The sequence below is a fragment of the Notolepis coatsorum genome (assembly GCF_963971535.1).
Source record: "Notolepis coatsorum genome assembly, chromosome: 14".
NCBI lineage: Eukaryota > Metazoa > Chordata > Actinopteri > Aulopiformes > Paralepididae > Notolepis > Notolepis coatsorum.
The window spans coordinates 49,577,705-49,603,210 of NC_140178.1; the positions used below are offsets into that span (position 1 = coordinate 49,577,705).

Below are 25,506 nucleotides of genomic sequence, written 5' to 3' on the forward strand. Positions count from 1 at the left end.
TATATCTCTCTCGGTCACTCAGAGCGCTTATGGGCGGAGCCCAGCCCAAAACAGCTTGAAATCTTGAAGTGGAAAAATGCTGCTTTAGAGTACTTGATTAGAAATACAAAACAATGATTTTTTTTTAAAGACTTTACAGATGTGTTCCATAGACTCACAGGAATTGTGTAAAGTTTCCCAAATAGTGAAAGTAATAGCAATGCATGTCCCCTTTAAGGCTTTTATTTAAATCTCCCCTGAGAAGTACACAACTTCAACCCGTCACTAAGGCTATTCCACAATTTAACTCCAAAAATTTAAACACATCTAGCTTTTACATTAGTTCTTACTTTTTTACATGTTTTAAGAATACATAACCCTCTTAAATTTACTTTAGATCCGACAATGCGGGAACAACGCATTAATTTGAACAGGGGTAGTTTGTTTTGGCTCGGCAGTGTTTACTTACTGATGCAGACATTATGAATCAACCCAATTTCTGCCCATATTGGTATGTTGGTTAAATAAAATTACTGATTGAAATTATTTATTGATCATTCAAATACAAGTGGCTCCTCTAGCCAGATACGCCCCAGATACAGAAATAAATAATCAGAAGGATAAAAACACAATAAAGGCCCTAAGGCTTATTTCCATTGTGGTTATTTTTTTAGGGCAGTGCTGCCTAGGCGCTTTCATTTTGGACCAGTTTCATTCAACTGAATGTACACACCAACCAATAACATGCTGATGCTGACAGCAGACAAACACCAACCAATAACATGCTGACAGACAAACATTTGCTTACACAAATTTGGCGGTACTGAAATTCCCCTACTCTGACGATATTGCTTTTAAGAAAAGTGACGATAACGCATACAGTATATGTTGCAGCTTTTATTTTGAATCATTCTGACCGGAATTCTTATTGTTGTTTTCACGGAACACTGGGAAAGATTCAAGCATTTTGATTCCAGCTTCCAGTGAGAATTGATCAAGTGGGTACTGGGCAGTGATGGACATATGTCACGTGTCATATGTCACATGTCAGTGATCATTGCATAAAACACTGCATCTACAACTGCCTTTTTTTTATTATCTGAAACGACTTAACGTTATCCATGGCTTGGTAAATCATGTTGCGAATCCAATGTATTTACCATTTCCTTGAAACTGGCTATTTCAACTGTATGGATAGAAACCATTTTAAAACGGGTCTGAAATCTGTTTAAAAAGGCCTTTGACTGTTAGCTTTTTATTTTTTTCTTGCGATATTATTATTTCATTTCTTGTGCTGTTTATAATATGTTTTTTTTTTTACTAATAATTATTAAATTTTTTAACTATGTTTTAACCCTGTAGCACTTTGGGATCCCAGCGAACAAAAAGTGCAATACAAATTCTATTTATTATTATTATTATTATTATTATTATTAACACTTTGAGTGCCGGGACACGTCTTCTCACGTCTTTGCTGGCCATGCTAAAGTTGCCGGGGGACGCTGTACAGCGTCCTTATATCAATATTTCAAAAATCTGCGATCGGATTCATAATGTCCCTCCGCTGGCCTGAGATCCACCAGCAGGACCCACTGAGCTCTCTGGCGGTTCAGGAGCGCCATCTGGTGGCCGATCGGCGCAACCGCTTAACAGGAAGCGCAGTAGAGGTTTTGCTGGTCGGCCATATTACTTCCGGGCACTCGGTATAGGTTCCGGCACTCTAGCTCGTCACACTACATAGCGATCGATTGCCAATAACTCGATAAACAACATGATTTGGACGTATATACCATTATACAAGCTGGAGATGGACCGGGTAATAATATATCCCATAATGATAAAATTTCTACTCGACGATGATCGCCCAACGGCGCGCGGAGACTGGGGTGAGTTTCAGCGTGTAACGTTACCGTCTTCGATAATAACTGATATTATCAACATTTGACCCACATTAGATGATTGGTATAACGCTGCCCACGGAATTATAAACGCCCCCTCGCCCATCCGGTCAACATCAGATGACGTGTAGTAACTTCTAGAAGTACGTCTAGTTGGAATTTTTTATATCGCGCTGATTGCCATCAAACTGTATTTCATCATCAATATAATGCATTTGGGGCTATATATCACGTTCTGGAGAAAGCTGCAGAAAGAGATGAAAACATACTTATACATTAGACCATACTTTACTATGAATATGTGAATGAAAAAGTTTAACGTTGCTACACAATGAACAATACATATAGGACTTTGAATGGGCCCTAATAATGGCAATGTAGCAATAGAATTTAAAAAGTTATAGCCCTGCAAAGAAGGGGACTTTCTCCATAGACAAATAGCGCTGGAAATCTATGGTATATCATTAATTTAACCTTAGGCAACCAAAGTGTTAAACCACTTCTTTCCCAATGAACCTAGAAACTGCCCTCGTACACTCTCGCCACAGTGTCAAGTTAGGCGCATTTGAATTAATTTAGCTACAGAGAGCCGACATCTTTCCAAAGTTTTGTTATATACAGGGTTAGAATGTAGACTTGCGTGGATACAATAATTTTTTGATAGGCTACAACAATGCGGTGAAGCATAGAGAAAGCGAGAAAAAAGGAAAGAGACTAACTATAGCGCAAGATTCATAACAGGTGTTGCATAATTGAATATGATTCTGTTATCTGGGACACGTGTGGGCCATTATCGTGGCCATGTGAGCGATAACGTCGCCATATTGCCCAAGCCTACTATACAAACATGTTGACAGAGGGCCAACATGATGGACTATCATTATCATTACAGAGGCAAATATGGTCATATACAATGATATGGATTTCAGGTGGTACCACACAGCTCTACCTCTCTCTCTCTCTTTCTCCCTCTCCCTGGACAGTCAACCCACCTGCTGCCCTATCTGCTTCATCATGCAGGGAGTAGAGTTCTCGTGTACAGTGATTGGACACTCGGCAGGAATGTGGGCTAGCGTTGTCACTCAATATAATGGTAGGATCCGACTTACTTACCATGTACCATTTGCATTTGGTGTAACTAAGATCTACTGAGAGAATAGGCTAATGTAAAACAAAGACTAGCTGTTTTCATCAGGGCTGATGGATAGCCTCCTGACACCTTGGCAACGATGCTCTTTGGTTAGATCATAGATGTTATGTATATTTAAAGCGACAATACGTCTTCTTTTTTATTTTATTAATTAATCAAGTTGTGCACAGAGCAAATTGAGACCACTGGCACATCAACACGGCACTGGCCTTCACTGCTATAGCCTCAGATGGTCTAGATTAGAACCACTTACAGACTCAAGATTTCACACACACAATTCTCAATACTTGATCCTATAGGGAGGTGTAGTCTGACGTAGGGATGCACCGAATGGGAAATTCTTGGCCGAAACAGATACCAAAAATAGGAAACAGTTGGCCGAAAACCGAATGCCGAAAATGATTCATAGAATAGAATTTTTTTTACCAATGTTGTTCAGCTACCTGATTATGGAAAAATATAAGATTATGGCAAAACTTAACTTAAATAATAAATAATCACTATTATGGGTCCATAAAACATTTATTCAGCACTTCTGAATGCATACAGTACATTAATTCCAAGTCAAGTGGCGGACATCTGTGCTCTACTGAGCGCACCTTTCTAGTCCGCAGATGAATGTGCTCTCTTGACTTTGGCACAGTAGACGCGCGACGTGTATTCTCGAGAATGATAATAATAATGCTCTTCAGATTATATTATCAATGACAGACAGCGTCAATGTGAGAAACACAATCCCCCCCCTCTTAAGTTAACCGCAACGGGCATATAGTAAATAAGGATATAAAGCATGTTAAAGACGCATTTATTGGACGCGTTGTGCGCTGAGTTTACATAGAAACAGCGCGACACATAGAAACAGCGCGCATGTAATGACTGAAGCCACGTTTTGATGACATCATCACAACAACATGCGTTAGGACTTAGGTTACAGGTTGTTTCTGTTTCGGTGATATATTTTCGGTGAAAAAACTCTTTCGGCCGAAAGCCAAAAGGCCTTTTTTGGTCATTTTCGGCCAAAGTGCATCCCTAGTCTGACGTCACTTTGGACCGCCCGCACGGTCCACCCGTTTAGGGATTTATCATTGGGAAAATGGATTATCGGCTATTGTAATAATTCTGCCTCATGAACATTGGCAAGCTTTCCATTTTTGCACAAAATGAGTTCCCTTCTATCACTAACATTATTGTTTAAGCATTTTTGGTTGAAATAAAATGACGTAATTATTTTACGATTAATTGCGAATATTTTCATGTTGAGCTATAGATTGTGGATGAATACGCACAGAAAGGTACACCATGCAAATGTTCATGCTTCATTTGTTTTAAACAAGACTATTTAGAAATGGGCAATGGGGAAATATATTGTGATTTCAAGCGAGGTGGACCGGCCGGAAACAACAATGACGTAACCAACACTACACCTCCCTATTGGTCCTTCAGGCCATTTCTTAGCACTGCACTAAAGGCTACTTCAGTGCTACAACAACACAGACTAAAACGACAACACCGTTGTTGTGGTTCTGCTCTGGTGGGGGACCAGCCCCTGCCCCGCTGAAACCTACAGAGGGTAAAACCAGACGACTAAGCAGCTGTGAAAACTCGTACAATTTATGACAGAGTTGTAGCATTAGCTAGCGAGCATATAGCTTGATTAGCTTAAACTAAGGACGATTATAGCGACCGTCTCTGCATCGCTGGAAAATGGTTTTGCACTCCTCAATTCTCTCCATTTTATAAATGCATGTCTGATGTTTATCCTGTCTCTTGATTTGTCGTGCATTCATTGCTCCTCTGTACTCCTGTTTGAGCTGCTGTTTCTTGGGTCAGTCTCACTCTCTGGGGCAACTGTGGCTCAGCTATTGCACTTTTCTACAACAGCCAAACGTGCCACTTTGAACTATCTCAGGGGACCCCAAGCGGCGACACAGGCCTTCTTCTGTTGGGTCCCCTCATGACGACGGCAGTAATATGTTTGTGACGTTTCAATTAGGCTTGGGCGGTATGACGGTATTAAGGTATACCAGGGTATTTAGAAATACCTACGGTATTGATTTTCAATACCGTCCGTCACCGTCAAAATCACAGATGCGCTTCAGTTTCTATAACAGTGAAACAGAGTTTTGAGTGTAGTGCACACACTGAGTGTAGTGCACACACGCGCCAGCAGAGGGCGAGACCGCTCTAGTGGAGCGAGTGGGTCACAACGGTGTTCACGTTTTACGGTAATGTTGCGACAGTGCTGTGAAAATACCGTAAAGCGTTGTGACGAGAGCAGTGTTGTTGTGGCGCAATCCGTCTCTTATTATATGTGAACTAAATTATTATATGTGAACTAAAGAGTACAAGGTTTACACAACAGCCCCCACCCGCCTTTTTATTGTATTTGTACCGTCCTGTACTATCCGCTGTCAGCTGTTTATCTCTCTCTGTGAGCTACTGAGCTTGAATAACTAGCGTTAGCTCACGTTAAGTAGCGGTAGCTCTGCGGCTAATCTTAGATTACCCTGAACTAAATCAATGACTAGGTTATAAAGCATTCGAGTAGTCTTCACTGCACATAGAAGTAGCCAAACAACGGGAGCATTTCGGGAGCATATGACCAAAACCCAGGCAATTTCTAGCCCTTAAGGAATCAAATAGTCTGCCATGGCTATAGGCTAGATGCTAACGCTAAAACGGTGCAGGCTTCTACCGGTGCGGGACTACCGTTCTGAGAGCTGACGATGATTTGTTTACTTGGTAACACGTAACCCCCCCCCCCCCCCCCCCCCCCCCCCCCCGCGGATGAAAATGAAAGTCATACCGTCAAATACCGTGCACCGGGGTATTATAACATAAAGGTTTGCCGGTTTGAAAATAAGGATACCGCCCAAGCCTAGTTTCAATGAGTCTTTGTCACACGACGACAGTAGTGATATGATTGATGTTTCAATGAGCCTGGGTCCCATGACAGAAAGAGAAGAAAAAAACATATTTGGCTCCCTGACTTAAAATCTTTAAGGAATCATGATTTCATCTTTATTATTTATTGTAATTAACTAACATGTAATGATCACATAATAGGCCTGTATACTGCTATTACAACCACAGAGCGGGGATCTTACTATTGGACAGTGTGATTCGATGTGGAGGTGTGCACCACCATGAAGCTGAATGACCTGCATCCTACAGCGATGCGTTGCAGTGGGTGGAGGGTCTGTGTGTGTATGTGAGAGAGATGAGAGCGAGAAGGTCGCCGTGTGGGATGAATAGAACACATCCAGCTTTTAAAAAAAGGAGTGTTTAGAGAGCCAAACTGGAATGGAAGAGTAACAAGGTCAATTCCACTTTTCGAAACCCCGGCAACTAGTTCCACACACACACGGCTTGTTCAGAGAACCACAGGGAGGGGGAACCGAGAAACATCATCTCTACTGATGTTCTGCAATAAAATGGCACTACGTTCACACACACACACAGGCACAGACACACACTTAACCCACGTATGGCAAATTTATGCAGTAACAGCGATTCCACAAATCGAATAATCCGCCTAAATGTGTTTCCATGCCATTTTGGAACCACAGGATCAACCAAACTACTGATTATCGGCTAAATAAAGACATTACCTTCTGCATTTTTCTCGATTATTTCCCCCTCTCTCTCACACACACACGCGTCAATCATTCTAACAATCATGCTGTACGGTCGATTCATCATCTGCAACTTTTCATGCGCTGTCTACTAGTAGCGAGAGTATCGGCTTCTGCCTGCGTGTCAAATTCTTTATCAGAGCCACGTCCCTGCGAGCGTCTACATCGTTGCTACACCAAACCCCCCCACCCGAGTGAGTGACAGGTACGGCGTTGACTGAACCCACACAGCTAACGCCGGGGAAGGGGATCGCGGCTAAATTGGGATGTAAACTGCAGGACGTGTCAAGAAACGTAAGACTGGAGCAGTCACTTCATTGTGATGACTTGTAATTCCTGTCTGCCGCCGCTGCGTTACTTTGAAAGGATGCGACAACAGTGTGAGAGAACGTGTCAAACTTTCCACTGTGTTAAAAAGACACAGCAGACCCGACTTTTCCAACACACAGCCTGTGGTTTTTCAAGCCCGGCTGAAACGTATTCTTCCCCTCGTCTGACCGCAGAACCCTGTGCAAACATAAAACACTGACGTTTTGCATGATGTTATTTCAATGCTTCCTTTGCGGATAGCGGCATTATTACTGTAGTCAGTGTACTGTACACCAATGAAAGGAGTCAAGACATCAAGAAAGAGCCAGTAGGGAATAGCATATAGTGCTGCTCAATGTAGGGCTCACAAATTAGGCCCACCACCCCGGACAAATGGTTCCAGAGATTTATCACATATTCCATTTGGTCTATTTTGATGCAATTTAACAACCCGTAAAGGGGATTTTGAAACAAACTTGACTTATTACAACAAGGTACAAACACACCGACATTACACCTATGACACTGTTATTTACTTGTTACATGTATTAAACTATTCAATATCGACTCACATTATTTGACCCACCACCCAGGTTACATTATTTCATAATGCCCCATGTCCAAAAAATTTGGGCACCCCTGATATATAGCACATCGATGTGATGTACCGGTCAAAGGGTAGGATTATGTCCACACAGACATACGGCAGGGTCGAAAAGAAACATCAGTGTGTTTGAGTCTGGGTCTGGGAAACACTAAAGCTTCTATCAGATCAAATCATGCACTACTGAGAGTCTTAATGCATACTGGCAGGCGTGTTCACTTGTGTGCGCACACACGCACACACACTCATCCATCCATTTACATGCACGTGCACACACACAGGGAGGCTCCCCTTTGCACTTGAGAAGCAATGGGGGTGTCCAACAGAACGGCACAAATGCAGGAAAAGCAGATCAGTCGTTTGCCAAATGTTCCAGAAGGCTGAGTTTTACTCCAAATAGGGGTGACTTAACCACAGCCATTTGCCTCACTCTCCCCTCTCCACTAACACACACACAAGCCATTTTCCCTGACAGAGGGGAGTGGTGTTTTCTCTGAGGTCACAACTTTATCACACCTGCCTACAGCACATATACACACACACAAACAGGACACTGTTAGGGTACACACACACAGCTCTGTCAAATCTACACACACACACTGCTCTGTTAGGCTACACACACCGCTCTGTTAGGCTACACACACTGCTCTTGTTAGGCTAGCCGCTACACACACGCTCGCGAGCGCACACACACACATGGCTGTTAGGCTACACACAAAAACACACAGTGTATCTCTGCTTTCACAGCAATGGGTGCGTAATGATCCATATGCAATCCAAGACCAATTTCATTCTGACCTGCACTGCTGCAACAACACCCACGCCACAGCCTTCCAGTGTGTGCGGTTGTGTGTCTGTGTGTGTGCGTAGTCTTAACAGAGTGTAGTCCTATGTGTTACAAACTGCCAAGTCATTTTCTGCCATTGCGGGCGAAGGAAGGGGTTGAGGAACGATAAAAGTGACAACACATTTTGGCAGTCAAATCTATAACTTGTCGCCGCTTTAAAACAGCCACTCCTCTCCAAGAATAATCTACAACAAGGGTTCATTTCCCGATCGACACCATAATGACATTCTAGGGTTCAAACGACGACCGCAATTGCCTTTCCAGGCGAACAGAAACCTGGCTGCATTTTGCGCAGCGTTATTTTAAGTTAATTTATTACAATTCAAAGGAGTCGTGGCTCTTCGACAGTCACAGTGCATGCATTCTATTGCGCTAGTAGATCAACACCATGCACTTACTATGGTGTGGATGTAGGTTAATGGCCGATGGCAAGAATTTCCCAGCGTGGAGAGGCGGCGGGTGACTCGCGCCCAAGTGGCCGGGCGAGGGAGGGATCCTCCCGGCTGCGGCTGCCGCTCCGAGTCGGTGAGACTCCATAGCGAGCCCCGCCAGCAGAGGAGGTGGTACATGGACGGATCGGGGAGGTCCAAAATCTCGGCCATCCATTATCCACAGCAGGGAAACTTGTGAAAAGAAACGGTCCGTTCGGATATTCCGAAAAAGCCAGTGCTGGCTATAATAATAATGTCTTTAGATTTCCAGGCGATTCGGGGTCCTTTTCAGTCATCCTGCTGACCTATAAAAACACGACAGGGAAAACCGCTTGATATAGAATCTACAAGAGGTCAGACTGAACAAACTGTGGTAAACAGAAGGTTTTTTTTAAGGATCTGGCTTCTTTCAGAGAAACATTCAGCCCACTAGCCGAGCAATGACGCAGTTTGGAAAACCACTTTAAAAACTAAATGTCGAATATTTTCTATTCACGAAAAAAAAACACACACACAATAACTTGCCTTTGCGTGTGTGTGCATGTCTCGTCGTAGCTTTAAATGTATTACAATACCATGATCTAATCTTTAAGCGGACTACAACAAGCCTTCCATCCCCCACTGCATACCGAGCGAGCAGCCGTCGCAGGGCTCCGCTTCCCCGGGCGACACGAGCAGAAGGCGGGCGTCACTGCGGGGCGAGCAGGGCGCTCTGGAGCACAACACGCGGCGTTATTAGGAACACGGTCATTTTAATAAGCTATTCGATATGTTTTCGACGAGCCCAGCTGTATTCCCAAAGTAAAATCCAGCTATGTAGGCGAAGGGCAGAGTCCTTGTGTAAACCTATAGCCTACACCGTAATACCTATGGCGCATCAAATATAAATTTCAAACGGGTTAAAAATAAATAAGGTTGCAAAAGGCTGCATCATTAATCAGCGGGTGAGTGGTGTTTTGTTGCCCACAGATGCGGGTTTAGTCTGGGCTACTTCATGGGTGCTGCTGCCCTGCATGGACAGAAATCAGAACCCAACCCGTAAACACTTCATTCCGCACGTTTAAAAACATCATCTGCTACCCTTCATATAAAAAGTTTTACAATATAGGCGTATGTTTTTGAGTAAACGTTCGTATTTACAACATAAATGGCAAGATAATTCAATTTAATTAGTGTTTATTATTATCCATCCAAGCCAGAACCCGTTGTCTTCAATGCGCAAATAGGCTTATTCATATCATTTTGGAACACATTTGGCTACAATAGTCTTGATCGACATTTCAAACGTTATAAAATGACAAATAAAGTAGTCAACATAGTTAGCGTTGGTATGGCAAAGACTAGCTTTGTCAGCGTCATTCGAAAATAGAAAGACAACCGGCGAAGGCTTATAAAACCTAGCCTAAAAAAAGATGATTTCGGATTAAGCTAGAGACATAGGTAAAACAACATGGCAAAAAGGCTGAATATTGTAGCAATGGCTAAATAATGTCAGTTAAAAAGGGGCGAAAGTCAAATTAACCTTCAGAGGCTACAAGCCGCGGGCTAAACCCCGATCACAACCATTGCTCGTGATACACGGGCGGGCGGGATCTGGAAGAATGGCTCGTTTAGAAACCACAATAAAGATCATTTGAACGTTAAAAAAAACAGCTAAACTTGTTTTCCCAGGCGCTCGCAGATCAGCCTGGTCAGTGGTCTCTGCGCCATGCGGTAAGAAGAGAAGCAGAGAGGCAGCATAGATATCAGCCACGTTTCAAACTTTTCACGGTTCCATTACGAGACGCAAAACTTTCTGGAAGGAAATGCACCGAGTAGTATGGTTTTAGATTGCGCGTAAACACAACGAACGAATGCATCCAGAAATATTTGTATATTCAGCTCCGCGCCTTTTTTTTTTTACTTATATATACACAAAACATTCTTGTGAAGATGTTTGAACAGCTTTTTTAATATTGAGCACGGTGTCCACTTTTGAGAACAAGAAAAAAAAATGTTGAACTCTTACTTGAATGGGGAAATCTGAGCAGGAAAAAATGTAAAGGTTCCTCAAAATCCGAGCGGCTGCTGAGAGAAGTGGAGTAGTCCATGACTGGCTGGTCCGGAGGTAAACTGGGGCTGACGGGGGGAGTGGAGCCCCTCACGCGTCCGTCAACTCCTCAGCAATGAAACAAGCATTGTTTCACAAGGCCCGCCCCCCTCCACCCAACCCAACACACTCAACGACGGGCCTCGATGATAGGCTGCATAAAGTGTCCTTCAGCGCGATGTAAACACTTTGGCTGCTCGCCAGTTCTATAAAACCAATTATGGACCAAGGAGGAGGTTGAGCCGTTTCAAGGTCCCCTCTCTTCCTTCAAGACTGGATGATCAAAACAAGCAGTGGGAATTTCGTGGAGGGTGGGGGGGTGCAGTTTCAAGGCGACTCTCCTCCCCAGGTCTATGCTGGTTAAAATAGACGCAAATGAGGCATTCCGCTCTGTCAGGTCTGACAACTAGAGGCCAGGAGCGTCCTTGGACCTGCAGGAGCGTTGCTCAGGAAGGCAGTGGAATAGCTTGTATAAACACAATTTAATCTGAGCGGGATTGCACATTTACTGCTTTACGCGCCTGAGATGGATAGCATATGGCCTGTGGTGTGTGTTGGCACTCGTGCAGCAGCGAATTGAACCAAGCCGTAAACTCACGGAAACACTTGAAACTCGCTGCAAAGAAAATAGGCCCCAGTACAACCAGTTTAACCTCTTACTGTATCCAGCGATTACGCAAGACTAGGCCTACAATTAGGTGGTAACACTTAATTTAAACATAGCAGCATAGAACTAGACCTGACTGTTCTATTGCCACCCTATCTGTATGTCATGTATGTCATATATGTTATGATGAATTGAAAATGGGGGACTCTGATGTAAACAAGACGAAAGTCTTTCTCTGGTCTGCATCCCCTTAACAATTGTATGTATTGAGCTGTACTGTACTGTACCCATTCTGCAATCTGTTAATAAACTTTTCAATCAATCAAACCCTGGTCCCTGTTCCAACTATATGGAAACTGGACAATGACCTATCAAGGGACAATGGGCAGGTAAGGGTGTCTCCTTGTATAATCTGCTCCGAGTCCGATTTGCATCAGAAGAGAAGGAGAAAAAAGTGGTGATTCAACCATTATGCAGAATACAGAAAGGAGGGGTGGGGGGGGCTTTCTACAAGGACGTGTGAATCGTGGCTCCAAAACTCTCACATGAATTCGCCATTTTTACTCGCGCAGGGAACGGTCCCTTTCTGGTTGGTGTATAAATCTCGTTTGAAGTAAACCGCTCAGTGTGACAAAAATGTTGATTAAAAAAATCTGAGGCGGTTTCAAACTACCCATGTCAAGCCCCCCCCCCCCACCCCTCCTTCGCTTCTTCCCGTGAGACGGTTTCAAGGCGTCCCTCCACCACGGCAGGGAGAGAGAGAGAGAGAGAGAGAGAGAGAGAGAGAGAGAGAGAGAGAGAGAGAGAGAGAGAGAGAGAGAGAGAGAGAGAGAGAGAGAGAGAGAGAGAGAGAGAGAGAGAGAGAGAGAGAGAGAGAGAGAGAGAGAGAGAGAGAGACCAAAACAGCAATGAGACGAGAGAAACGAGCTCATCTGAATAACAACGGTGCCGCTTCAACCCAAAACCTCGCCATTAGGCAGAGAGGGGACAACACGACAGTCACGGAGCCGTACCTGTCAACGCGAGGACTGTTCTAGGGATCGTGACCGAGCACGCAATGCACCGCCATACTGTAATTTGCCGGAGCCGCAGAGAGGAAGGTGCAGAAACAGCTCTCCTCCCGCTGACCTGTCTGCTCGCTGCGCCTGTCACCCCTGACGGGACCCGGGGAGGGCATGACCAAGAGGAGATCACAGCGCTGTCCCGTCCGGGTGTCCGAGGGGACCGAGCGAGCCTTTGTTCTCGCGCGCTCCGACTGGGAATTCAGACAATAGCCTCAGATTAGGGGCCTATTGTTGCTTGCTTTTCACACTCCAAGCAGGAGACAGTTTCATCTCTTGATTGTTTTTCTTTTCAAATAACCGCACCCATTATGGTGTGTCTTTAATTTAAGGTGGGTATTTTGTAGGCTATGGACTGGTTATGTGAGAATATTATGGTACAGTTGTTTGGGGACACTGGGCAATGGAAACAATATGAAAATAGACGAAACTGCATGCTTGGCTGTTGCTTTAGATAATCAACATGTTAATCGGGCCTCTATTTCACAATAGAAAACATACATATTATAGTCCTCTTCTCAATCTTATAGTTCGAATACAAATAGACATAAGAAATATTAATATATCTCCGTTCTTTAGAATTTTGCGCACATGCATAATTTACACATGAGCCGCGCTGCGCATACACATAAACAAAACAAACATTTAGTTTAATAATTTGCTGTGTTATCAAATGCCAGCGGCTGCTTATTACAGAAAAAACCAGACACGTTTGCGTAACCTATAGTGTTAATATTATATATTGAATGGCTGTGACTCTACCTATTCACCGAAGTAGTGAATTACAACCTGACAGGCTAAACTAAACACTAAGCCGTACGGTCTCATTCAGTTGTTCCACACTATTAAATAAATCAATAGGCATGGTCTGAGCTTGAAACAAATACATGCATGCACTTTGCACTCTAAAGAATAACAGGACGTGACGAAACAGTGTTTTTATGTGATCAAATTCTTATGAAAGAGATAATTGCTGGTTGTGTATTTCTTGGTTACGCTTCTCACAGGGATACATTACAACAGCGCAGATGGCACCATTTGGTAGAATATATATTTTATAGCCGATAGCTTACACCAGCTGGGTAACGGTTCTTTGAAGATAGTCCAAATTATCCCTATGGCTGTAACCTCATCAGGTATACCAGTAGTAGGTAGGCCTACTGTAAAACACGGAATAATCTAATACTAAAACAAGGTTCTTGCCACTTTAAATGGTGTGTGTGTGTGTTGTGTGTGTGTGTGTGTATACCATACATTCCACACACAAAATAATTCTACATTTGTATTAACGTTCTTGACCAAATAAAACAGAATCCAAGCGGCCTATTTGACATTCCACTCTAATCATCAGATAATCTGATTTAGAACACAGCTGGTTATTTTGACTTTTGTTTATTTGTTTTGTTTTTCCTTTTGATAATATGTCTCCAACTCCATATCTCCACAACATAATTACATGAGTTAATTGTGTCTTATCATCAGTTGGGTGGATCGGGTAAATTATTTGATTTGGCGATTTACCACAGGGCGCGTGGCTGCCTCAACCCACGAGGGACAGAGCGCGGAGACGCCGATGATTGATTCAGCTCTGACGTTGCTGCCTCTCCTGAAAAAAGAAATACATTAAGGCGGATTTTTTATTAGTCCTTCGCGAGCGCTAAACGTTCCTTTCAACATCCATAGTGGGACGTTGTATATGAAAAGACAATAATATGGTAATTCACTGGCTATCACATGTGCCTTGATAATCCATATCATAATGTCACATCGACATACAGCCAACCCAGAAAATATTGTAGGCTACCTCCACCCCCTCCTAGACACACACACAGAGCCCCTGGGGTAAATCATTCATTATACTTTATCTCAAGCTTTGCACAAACATTTGAGCTGCAGAAATGCTGCTCAATGGCAGCAAGACAAACCCAGAACATTACTTGGATTGCTTGTAAGGCAAGTTAATTATAGTGTCATATCATATCCAACTGATTGGAACACGCACACATGGGCATGCACACACAAAAACACACACTACTTCCCTGACACCCTGCCAGCCTCCATGTAATAAACATGCCACTAGGATGACTGACATCAACATCTCTCATTCCCCCCCCCCCCATACAAGCACACACCTGCGTACACACAACACACACACTCACACTCACATACAACTCCCATGAGGTACCTGTCAATCAGGAGAGGCACTACCACAAGGGGCTGTGTTGGGGTCTTGGAAGGGGGAGGACTAGACCAGTAGGGTTTTCCGTAGGGACAGATAGCTGGATACAGAGCACTCAGACAGACAGGTCGAATATAATGGATGGAAGGAATGACGACACAAAAGAGAAGAAGATACAAGTCTAATTCCACACAATTTTCAGTGGTTGGTAAATGGACATCTAATCTTGAATGATTTTATTTAGTTTCTCCCATGACTGTAGAGCTACCAGGTCAATGTTTTATTATGTTTCTCCCATGACTGTAGAGCTACCAGGTCAATGTTTTATTATGTTTCTCCCATGACTAGACCTACCAGGTCAATGTTTTATTATGTTTCTCCCATGACTAGACCTATCAGGTCAATGTTTTATTATGTTTCTCCCATGACTGTAGAGCTACCAGGTCAATGTTTTATTATGTTTCTCCCATGACTGTAGACCTATCAGGTCAATGTATTTGCTTTGGGCTTCAATACTACAAATGATAATAAAATGTTTTACACCAGAATAGTATTGGTTATTTGTGTTATGTATAAAGATTTTAGGGTAGTCTCTAGCTGTGTGTGTGTGTGTGTGTGTGTGTGTGTGTGTGTGTGTGTGTGTGTGTGCGTGCATGCGTCTGTCTGTCTGCATCAGTCTATATTCACTCAAGGGTGGTGGACCATCAAAGCAAGGATACACTACCATATGTGAAATAGAACCAATATAATTTACCATGGTATCTGTGATAACTAACAATAATTATGTTTATGATGCTTAGACCCACTCATGTAAAAAGCCTGGGTCGCCCCATCACCTAAAACCAAAGCGTGTTATATGATGAATTGATTGATTAACTGAGCTCTTGATACACAAACTAACAGTATATTGCCGTTATCCTAGACATTTGATAGAATTAGCTTAAACAGCTATTAGCTTAAACAGCTGTTCATGCACAAAATATTTGTAATCATTAGAGTAGAATAGGGCCTTTTTAAGCTTTGCTGTATGTGTTAATATATTTTTTAAGTGAAATTTCCACGTATACAATAGAAATTTCATCATGAAATGCCACCCATTTGAAGAATTCACATATTCCTTCGCATTCTCATCTAAATCTAGAAATCAGAGAGAGAACCCTCCAATCGGTGATGTCACTGGGATGTAAAGTTAGTGGCTGCTCCAAACAGAGAATGAATGGGGCTCTGCCTTTATGAGGCCATACACTATTTGTGTAGCTCTCACACCCAAATGAGGTTTATAGTGTATCACTGCTGCAAGGTCCGAACCAGAATCAAAACGGGATTTGGGGTGAACTGTCCTGGGGCACAGGGACATTTTATGTGAATTTGAGTATTAAAAAAAATTGTCCAACGACCTGGACCAGATCCAAAACTGGGGGCCAAACCAGGGAAAGCGTGGAACCAGAACGACATCTTATCCCCAACCACACTGCACTCTGAACAATGGCAGAGGGGAGAACAGTGTCATACAAGCATGTGTGCACAGGCTCGCTGCTTGTAAATGGTAAACTAAATGGCTGCTTTTTTATATAGTGCTTTTATCCAAAGCGCTTTACAATTTGTTACTCACATTTTACCCATTCACTCACACATTCACTCACACATTCACACACCGACGGCAGAGGCAACCATGCAAGGTGCCAACCTGCTCATCGGGAGCAATTAGGGGTTAAGTGTCTTGCTCAAGGACACATCGACACTCTGCCCGGGAGGAGCGGGAATCGAACCGAGAACCTCCGGATTGCCAGACGACTGCTCTACCTCCCAAGCCACTGTCACCCTTGTGTGCACATTTTGTATATTGTAATTTTCGGTATCTGTTCCTGTGCCTGATGTGTGCGGACGGAGATCTGAGAAGACGTGTGGTTTCTTCAGAAACACCAGGCAGCCTCACCGTGCAGCAACACACATCTGCTGCTGCTGCTGCTGGGGAAACGTATGGGCACCATGGTGAAGGATGAGAGAGAGAGAGGGGGGGGGGGAGAGAAGGGGAGAGAGAGAGGGTGAGAGAGAGATAGAGAGGGAGAGAGAGGGGGGAGAGAGAGAGGGGGGGAGAGATATAGAGAGGGAGAGAGAGGGAGGAGAGAGATGGGGGGAGAGAGAGAGAGAGAGAGGGGGAGAGAGAGAGAGAGAGAGAGAGAGAGAGAGAGAGAGAGAGAGAGGAGAGAGAGGGGGGGAGAACGAGAGAGGGGGAGAGAGAGAGATAGGAGAGAGAGATTGAGGAAATGGGGGAGGGAAGAGGGGGCAGATAGAGGGGGGGTGAGGGAGGGAGGGAAGGAGACAGAGAGAGGGAGGAAGGGAGAGAAAGGGGTGTGGGAGGAAGAGAGGGAAGGTGGGAGGGATCTGAAGGGAAGTAGAGAGAGAGAGGGGAGGAAGAGAGAGAGAGGAGAGAAATGGAGGGAGGGGAGAGAGAGATTGGTGAGGGAGAGAAGGAGGGAGGGTGAGGAGGAGAAGAAGGGAGAAAGAGAGGGAGGGGAGGACCAGAAGAGAGAGAGAGAATGTGCAGTTCGGAGGAAGAGACAGGGACCGACGGGGGGAGGGAGAGATGGGGGAGAGATGTAGTGTGGTGTCAAGGCCATTGAAATCACAAGAAAAGTAACAGAATGCCCAGGGGCCTCCACCACCCCTCCCCCATCTATCTCACTCAACCAATCAATAAAGCTTTACTTATATATACTTATATATATAACACTTCATTTGTAATGCACTTTAGACAAACACCAAAAGAAGGCATTTATACCAAGTGTTTAAAGGGTAACTACAACCAATTTAAGAAGTCATACATGTTATTCCTCTGGTCCAGAGTCTGGTCTAAGACAGTCCAACATTTTTTTTCTTCTTTTTTCTCCACTTTTTCTCCCATTTTCTATATTTTCTCCCATCCCAATTTCGTATCATCCAATTCAACCCTCCCCTGTCACGGACGCTGTTTCTTGCCTCCCACAAGCCGGCTGCAATGTGGACTAAGTCATACATAGCACAAGTCCCCTCCGGTACTTGAGGTAACAGCAGTCGCATCTTTTCACCTGCGCAGCTCGATCTCTCAGTGGTGAGGAGTAACGCGTGGGAGGCTCACGCTGCCCCCGACACTTCCTGATTCTACTGCGCAGGCGCACCAACCGACCTGTAGGAGTCGCTGTCCACAACGCCCGATCCCCACCCATCAGTTTCCCACCCCCTAATACGGCCAATGTGTATTAGTACGGACGACCAGCTAAACTGAAAGCAAATGTGGAGCGCTGGGCTCGAACTGACGAGCCCAGCGTCTCCAGCATTTCGTGGCGAGTGCCTTGCCCACTACGCCACGTAGCCGCCCGACAGTCCAAAAATATTAATGAAAACAAAAATAGACAACTCCCCCTAATCCGAAGACTAGAGTGACAAATCTTGTGATGTCATCAGTTAAAGTCTAAATCTGCTCCATAGACAATGAATTGGTAAATATGTTATAGTTGACACTGAGAGCACCAAGGGGAATCTTCTGATTATATTATTTTCTGATTCAGAACCGAGAACACTACCAGAGAATAGGCTCACATGGGTATAAAAACTCAAACAAACATTCTGCAGGTCTGCAAAATCAGTCATTCATTATCATCATGGAAGCGGCTCCAGACCTGATGACGTCACATTATCATCATGGGGGCGGCTCCAGACCTGATGACGTCACATTATCATCATGGGGGCGGCTCCAGACCTGATGATGTCACATTATCATCATGGGGGCGGCTCCAGACCTGATGACGTCACACGTTTGAGTCTTACTTCTCGGGTTCCTGGCTTTGGAAGAAAGACGCTTGTGTTCATAAATATTGATTGCACTTTCCTGGGCCATGGAAATGACATATTTTAATTCTTAATGCAGGTTGGGTCCCTTAAAGGAACACTCCAACATTTTGGGAAATACACTTATTTGACATCTTCCCCAGAGTCAGACAAGACGATTTATATCAGTTTCATCTAGTCCAGTAGCCCTAGAGAGAGGTGAAGTAATGACAATCCTCCTCATAACACAAATTACGAGATGCATCCCCATAATTAGTAAGAATCTGGGAATAAAATCAGCCAGAATTCAAAACCCTCTGTTAGGTCTGAACCAATCAGCTACAATTCATAAGCCTCTGTTAGGTCTGAACTAATCAGCTACAATTCATAAGCCTCTGTTAGGTCTGAACCAATCAGCTACAATTCATAAGCCTCTGTTAGGTCTGAACCAATCAGCCGCAATTCATAACCCTCTGTTAGGTCTGAACCAATCAGCCGCAATTCATAACCCTCTGTTAGGTCTGAACCAATCAGCCACCAACCTCCTGTCAGCTTGATGGCCAGTGCCCCCATGATCAAAAGGAAAGCTGCATGCAGTCTATAGTGTATTTTGTTGAAAATATTCCAAACACATCAATAAAATTCACAAGCATAGCATCCCACAAGCAGTGCATTTACCGCAAGTAAACAAGTCACCCTCAATACAGAGTCCTATTCAGAGAGGTGCTCCTGTATATAAATGTGATCTATTATTCTCTGTTGGCCTCTTTCTGTCAGCAGCCTTCTATTTGCCTTTCACCTACTTTACATGCTGCACTGACACATATGAGACAGCAGCCTCCTCTGCTGGGTACAAAGGAGAACTGCATGTTGGGTCTGCTTTTGACCTATCAAGGGGAGTTTTGGTGAAGTGGCACAGCTCTAGTAAATGGAGGAACAGTGTTGGGGGTTATTTCCTGACAAATTGGGCCTCCTTCTGGGCCATCTTTCACAGGGAGACATTGTGCTGTGACAGGGTTTTATGAGGAGAGTGAGGGGAGTGTTTTCATTCACAAGCACTCCCTCACACACACACACACACACACACACACACACACACACACACACACACACACACACACACACACACACACACACACACACACACACACACACACACACACAGACACACACGTCACGTACACACAGAGAGACACACACACACACACACACACACACACACACACACACACACACACACACACACACACACATACTGTACAACACACACAGACACACACACATGCACACACAGAGACACACACACACACCTGCAGTACTCACACCTGCACACCTGCACACACGCACACATGCACACAGATGCACAGGCGCGTGTGTATGCTCGTACGTGCACACCCACACACTCACACACACACATACACACAGAGTCCTCTTTCTCTGGCGTGAGTGTTTTGCTGGCGAGGCAGTAAGAGGATATGAGAGGAAGCAGCATCAGCAGAAACAGTGCAGGAATACATATCCGTACCAAACACCCTGCATCTGTGTGTGTGTGTGTGTGTGTGTGTGTGTGTGTGTGTGTGTGTGTGTGTGTGTGTGTGTGTGTGTGTGTGTGTGCGTGTGTGTGTGTACTTGTATTTCTATACTACAGGGGACACTGACCTGTTTACACATTAACGCAATGGGTACCAAAAATATTATGGGGACATATTTGGGTTTGATTGATTGATTGATTGAAAACTTTATTAACAGATTGCAGAATGGGTACAGTACAGTACAGCTCAATTAAGGGGATGCAGACCAGAGAAAGACTTTCGTCTTGTTTACATCAGGGTCCCCCATTTTCAATTCCTGGTGTCAATTGGTGTCCCCATAACACCAATTAGGTTAGGGTTATGGTTATGGTTATGGTTATGGTTATGGTTATGATTAGGGTATGGTTAGGGTTAGGTTATGGTTATGGTTTGGGATAAGGTTAGGGTTTAGTTACAGAATGCATGTAAGTCCATGTAATGGTGAAGTTACAAGGGTGAATGGTTCTGTTATACAGAACCGGCTAAGTCCCTCTGCGTTGTGATTTGTCCGTCCTACTTCCCTTGTACTACTTTCAAAGACCAGGAGACTGGCCTTGCTTCATGGCGGCTATGCAGGAGAATAAAAGATATGTAGATATGTAGGTTGTATATTATTAGTAGAAATGTACAGTCTCCTCCCCACCGTATGTATATTTCTCTCCCACCCACCCACCCCCTCCTAATGTACAGTCCCCTCCCCATCATATGTATATACTCTGTCAGGATCTATGGGTAACAGTACTGTATATTTGAATACCGTTTATGTCACAAATGTATCAGTACTAAATACCTGTATGTCCCTATGCCATAAATGTCATGTATGTTGTGTATGTCATAAATGTCAATATGAATTGAAAATGGGGGACCCTGATGTAAACAAGACAAATGTCTTTCTCTGGTCTGCATCCCCTTAACAATTGTGTGTATTGAGCCGTACTGTATTGTACCCATTCTGCAATCTGTTAAATAAAGTTTTCATTCATTCATTCATTCATTCATTCATTCATTCATTCATTCATTCATTCATTCATTCACATTCATTCATTCATTCATTCATTCATTCATTCATTCATTCATTCATTCATTCATTCATTCATTCATTCATTCATTCATTCATTCAAGTTCAAGTTCTTTAATAGTTGTCATACAGAAGTACAGAATACTTTCATACAAAATGCTTCTTACTGTTACGCTCCAGAGACTGTGCTAGACAAGATAGTATCAATAACATAATAACATAATATAGCATGAATTTAGAAGAAGAAAAATGAGGTCACAGTGTTCGGTATAGACATATGTACAATGTTCTGAGTTACCATATAATATACAATACACAATACTATGCAGTGTACTAATGTACAGTACTATCTAGTGCAAAGCAGAAATGGGATGAGGTACAATTTTAGGTACAATTTACAGTAAGGTGTACGAGTTGTAGTGCAATCCTTCATCCATAAATATAAAGTGTGGGGAGTGGGTGCTACAGTGTGTTTGTTTAAAGTGGGTGTGTGCTATAAAGTGTGTGGAGTGGGTGCTACAGTGTGTTTGTTTAAAGTGAGTGTGTGCGTGTGGATGTGTGTGTTATGTGCGTTTGGTGGTTGTTGTTGTGTAGTGTTCATTCATTGTTCGTTTAGCAGCCTGATGGCCTGGGGATAGAAGCTTCTTCTGAGTCTTTCTGTGCTCGCCTTCAGACTCCGGTATCGCTTGCCTGACCGCAGCAGTTCAAAGAGGCAGTTGTTCGGGTGACTGGAGTCTTTAATGATTCTCTTAGCCTTGCCCTTGCAACGCTTGTAGTAAATGTTCATTCATTCATTCATTCATTCATTCATTCATTCATTCATTCCAGGAGCCATGCTGTTGTCTGGTAAGATGGGGGTCGTTGTTCCTGCTCCACCATGAATTTCAGGCCAGCACTTGTTGCAAAGAACCCGGACGCCCACAGCCTCCTCCCGTATCCCTCTCCCTCCCACCGTAAGCTTTTCAAACATGCTGTAACTGTGGGGGACACTATCATTACTATCAGACACTATCATCTCTGTCAGGCCATCCACCTTCAGCTTGTCAAACACCTCCCCTAATACTCATGGTTCCATCTTTATATGTTACAATCTGAAATGATGATATGGTATTGTCAGTGTTATAGCGAGGGTGTGTATGCTAGTCATTGAAATATTATATAAATTACAACTTTACGTTATTCATACCAACCTGTCTCATACCAGACTTTACCCCATAATTGTCAATCACAAATTCATTGTAGTCATGTACATATTACAGTAAAACACATTGAACCTGTTGTGGAATATTTTAAATGAGCCAAACAGTGAAACTGTAGAAATTCAGATGAGTCAAATTGTATCAAAAATAGAAAAGTTTATTATCTGTTTCTATGGCCATAGAAAGATTATGCACAGTTTAAAATTTGACAAATTAAGATGACAAATTAATAACAGATAATGACAAGAAAGGTAAACAAAGGTGAGATTATGGGTTTTGTCGTATCTGTCACAAGATTGATATGAAGACAACGAGTAAAAGAACATGATGTGATTTACTTGGACATGTCATATCTAAGTCAAGCTGGCCTGACCTTTAAGTTGTTGTCTAAGCTGTATACTAGTTAAACTATATGAACTAGTCAACCTTTTTCTTCTCCTGTCTGTGTCCAAATGCTGCAAGCCAACCATGGTAAGATGTCGATCTATAAAAGTTAGATGTTATGATTAAGCAAACAAAATATGTATACTAAAATACCAAGTTTCCCACAGCAGAAACTGATGGGTGAACTCTAAACCCTCTAAAATATTGAAATCAAATCGAGTTTTATTGTCACATACACAATCATACACCTCTTGAAGCAGGATGCTTGCATGCTGTGGAATGGAAATGTTAGAGATGAGAAGAGATATAAGATGTGTGTTGTTGTAGAGTGCATGAGCAACTCCATAACTCTCTATCTCCCTGTTTTGTTTTCTAGGATAAATTACCACTATAATGATGTGCGTGTGTCCAGTCTGAGGTGAGCAGCAGTCGTGACAGAAAGGCCCTAGCACTACAAACAACGGGAGTGGAAGACTGGACCTCTACATGGACATATTATAGGCCTATAATAATAAAAAATGTGTGTAATGCAATTGGTTGCCTTGTATATTTTGTACTGTTGACCAAACTTCTTTCTTGGCTTAATTGAGTAGTATCTGGCATGATTGATACTTAGATTAGATTCAACTGTATTGTCATTTGCACAGACTACAAGTACTGAAACAACGAAAGACATTTAATCCAGTTTAGCGTTGAACCAGAAGTGCAAAAGAAGCGGTGCAGTGCAGTGTAATTTTACTTGCATATTATGTATGATATATAAATAGAATAAACGGTAAAGGTAGGTATGAATGTGCTAAGATATACAGTATGAACATTATTAACAGAATCAACAGTATGAAAAGAGTAGTATGAATACGCTAAGATATATACAGTGTGAACAGCGTTTAAGTTAGTCATGGATGTATTATAAGAGCTTTTATAATACATCAATGGTTACAGTATGAAATGTAAATGCTAAGAAATGCAGAGTAAACAGCTTGAGGTATGATATTCACTGCATTTCCATATTCACTTTGTGCATGTATGAATGTCTTATAGATAGCATTAAGATGTGTGTATTTATGACCATAGAAGCACAAGAAAAATATGAATGTAGCAGCCTGAATATTCTACAGAGTATTCAGTAGTGCTAACTAACTGTTACTTTCCCTGTGTGTGTATAACGTGTGATTTACAGTGTTCCTTTGGATAGACTAACAGTGTTCCTTTGGATAGACTAACAGTGTTCCTTTGGATAGCTCGCCCAGTCTAACGACGAGGTGAGGTACTACTCTTCTCCAGATGCAGTATGGATTACTAGCAATAACACTGAGCCCTTTTTCCCTTTCTGGAGCGGTCCTTGCGTGGGACCAGTGGAGGTTGCCAGCAGGGGGGAGAGTGGCAGTGGTGGCAGGTGGAGCAGTGGAGAGAAGCAAGCAACGAGGAAGAGGGAATTACCTGGAGGCGTGCGGAACAGGAAGCTCTCTTCGACATTGGACTTGACGGTGATCAGTCGCAGTTACAGTGGACGTGTACTCAAACGAGCCCGTTGAAGGAGAGCCCCGCCGGAGCGAGCGACGGGTGATGAGACATACTTGCTAGTGACGGGTTATCCTAGAAGTATCAGCAATAGTGTGTGAGTAAGAGAAACCGAACCCAAGGACTAACGCCTAAGCTAACGAGACTAACGTCTAACGTTATCGGGTTATAGTAGTTACTGTGTGCGGTATAGTAGCATGCCGCTAACGGCTCCGTCTGACTTGAGTAGACTACCGGGCGCGAGGCGCTGAAGAGACCGGTGGTATAGCCAGCCACGTTGCGTTAACAGTGTAACCGAATAGCAGGAGGGTGCGCCCAGACCCGAAGCTTAGCTGTGTTTAAGGTAGCCAAAGTATTAGCTCGCGCGACGGAAGCAAGCCAGCAACAGCAGCGGTGGACGTTTCCCAGGCGGTACAGAGGACGCCTCTTCCCACCAGCAGAGGACGCCATACAGCAAGCTCTGCCCGCTAACCACTGCCTGCTGTTCGCCCACCCTGCTGGCTGTGCTCGCGGATCGCCGACGCCATCTTGTCATCCGGACTAGTGGTGACAAGAGTGGGTCTGCCATCTTGGCTAAGTACTGACAGTACCACGTGTGTATCAACAGCAACGTCCATTGAAGTGAACGCTAATCACCAGTGTCTAACAATTTAAGCCGGCTTAGGTTAGGTTTTCTTTGATAACGTGGGCCCACATTTATTGGTTATTTTGTTATTTGTTTATTTGACTGTTTGATTCTGAGATTCCCAATGTGTCTACGTTCTATGCCTGGGTTCCCCCAGTACAAGCGGGGTGGTTTAATGTATTGAGCACTCGGTGCCTATGGTGGGAAGAGCTTCCCCTACATTGATAACAAGAGCACCCGGTGCCATATGAGTAAGCATTAACATTGTAATGTATAATCTGCCCAGGCTTCACTAAACGTAGATTTAATCGGGATCATTGTGTGTGTCTCTTTCTTTGAGTTCCATTTGCTATTTTATTCTCTGGGTAAATATTGTGACGGCATAATTATTTAACCCTTACACCCCATTTACAGAATAGCATTTGAAGGGTCTATACAGGTGGTCAAGGAAGGGTACTGCTTAAAGGGAAGCCCAATAATACTATTGAACTGACAGTCACTGGGTGTGGGAGGGCTGTCGGAGGTACTGAGGGAGTGAGGGTGTGTGGGGAGCTACTGCTGACCGCCTTGGAAGGCGAGGGAGACCAGAGTA

General features: G+C 43.5%; 1 protein-coding gene across 1 annotated transcript in view; it reads right to left on the reverse strand.

Moving 5' to 3' along the window:
- Window positions 1-10,948, reverse strand: part of tnrc18 (trinucleotide repeat containing 18) — a 151,773-nt gene extending 140,825 nt beyond the window's left edge. Inside the window, exons 1-2 of the mRNA XM_084329104.1 lie at window positions 10,862-10,948; window positions 8,821-9,158 (exon numbers count right to left, since the gene is read on the reverse strand). Coding sequence (XP_084185230.1) covers window positions 8,821-9,028 — 208 coding nt within the window. The 5' untranslated portion in view covers window positions 9,029-9,158; window positions 10,862-10,948. The remainder of the gene's footprint in view (window positions 1-8,820; window positions 9,159-10,861) is intronic.
- Between the last annotated feature and the right edge of the window lie 14,558 nt (window positions 10,949-25,506).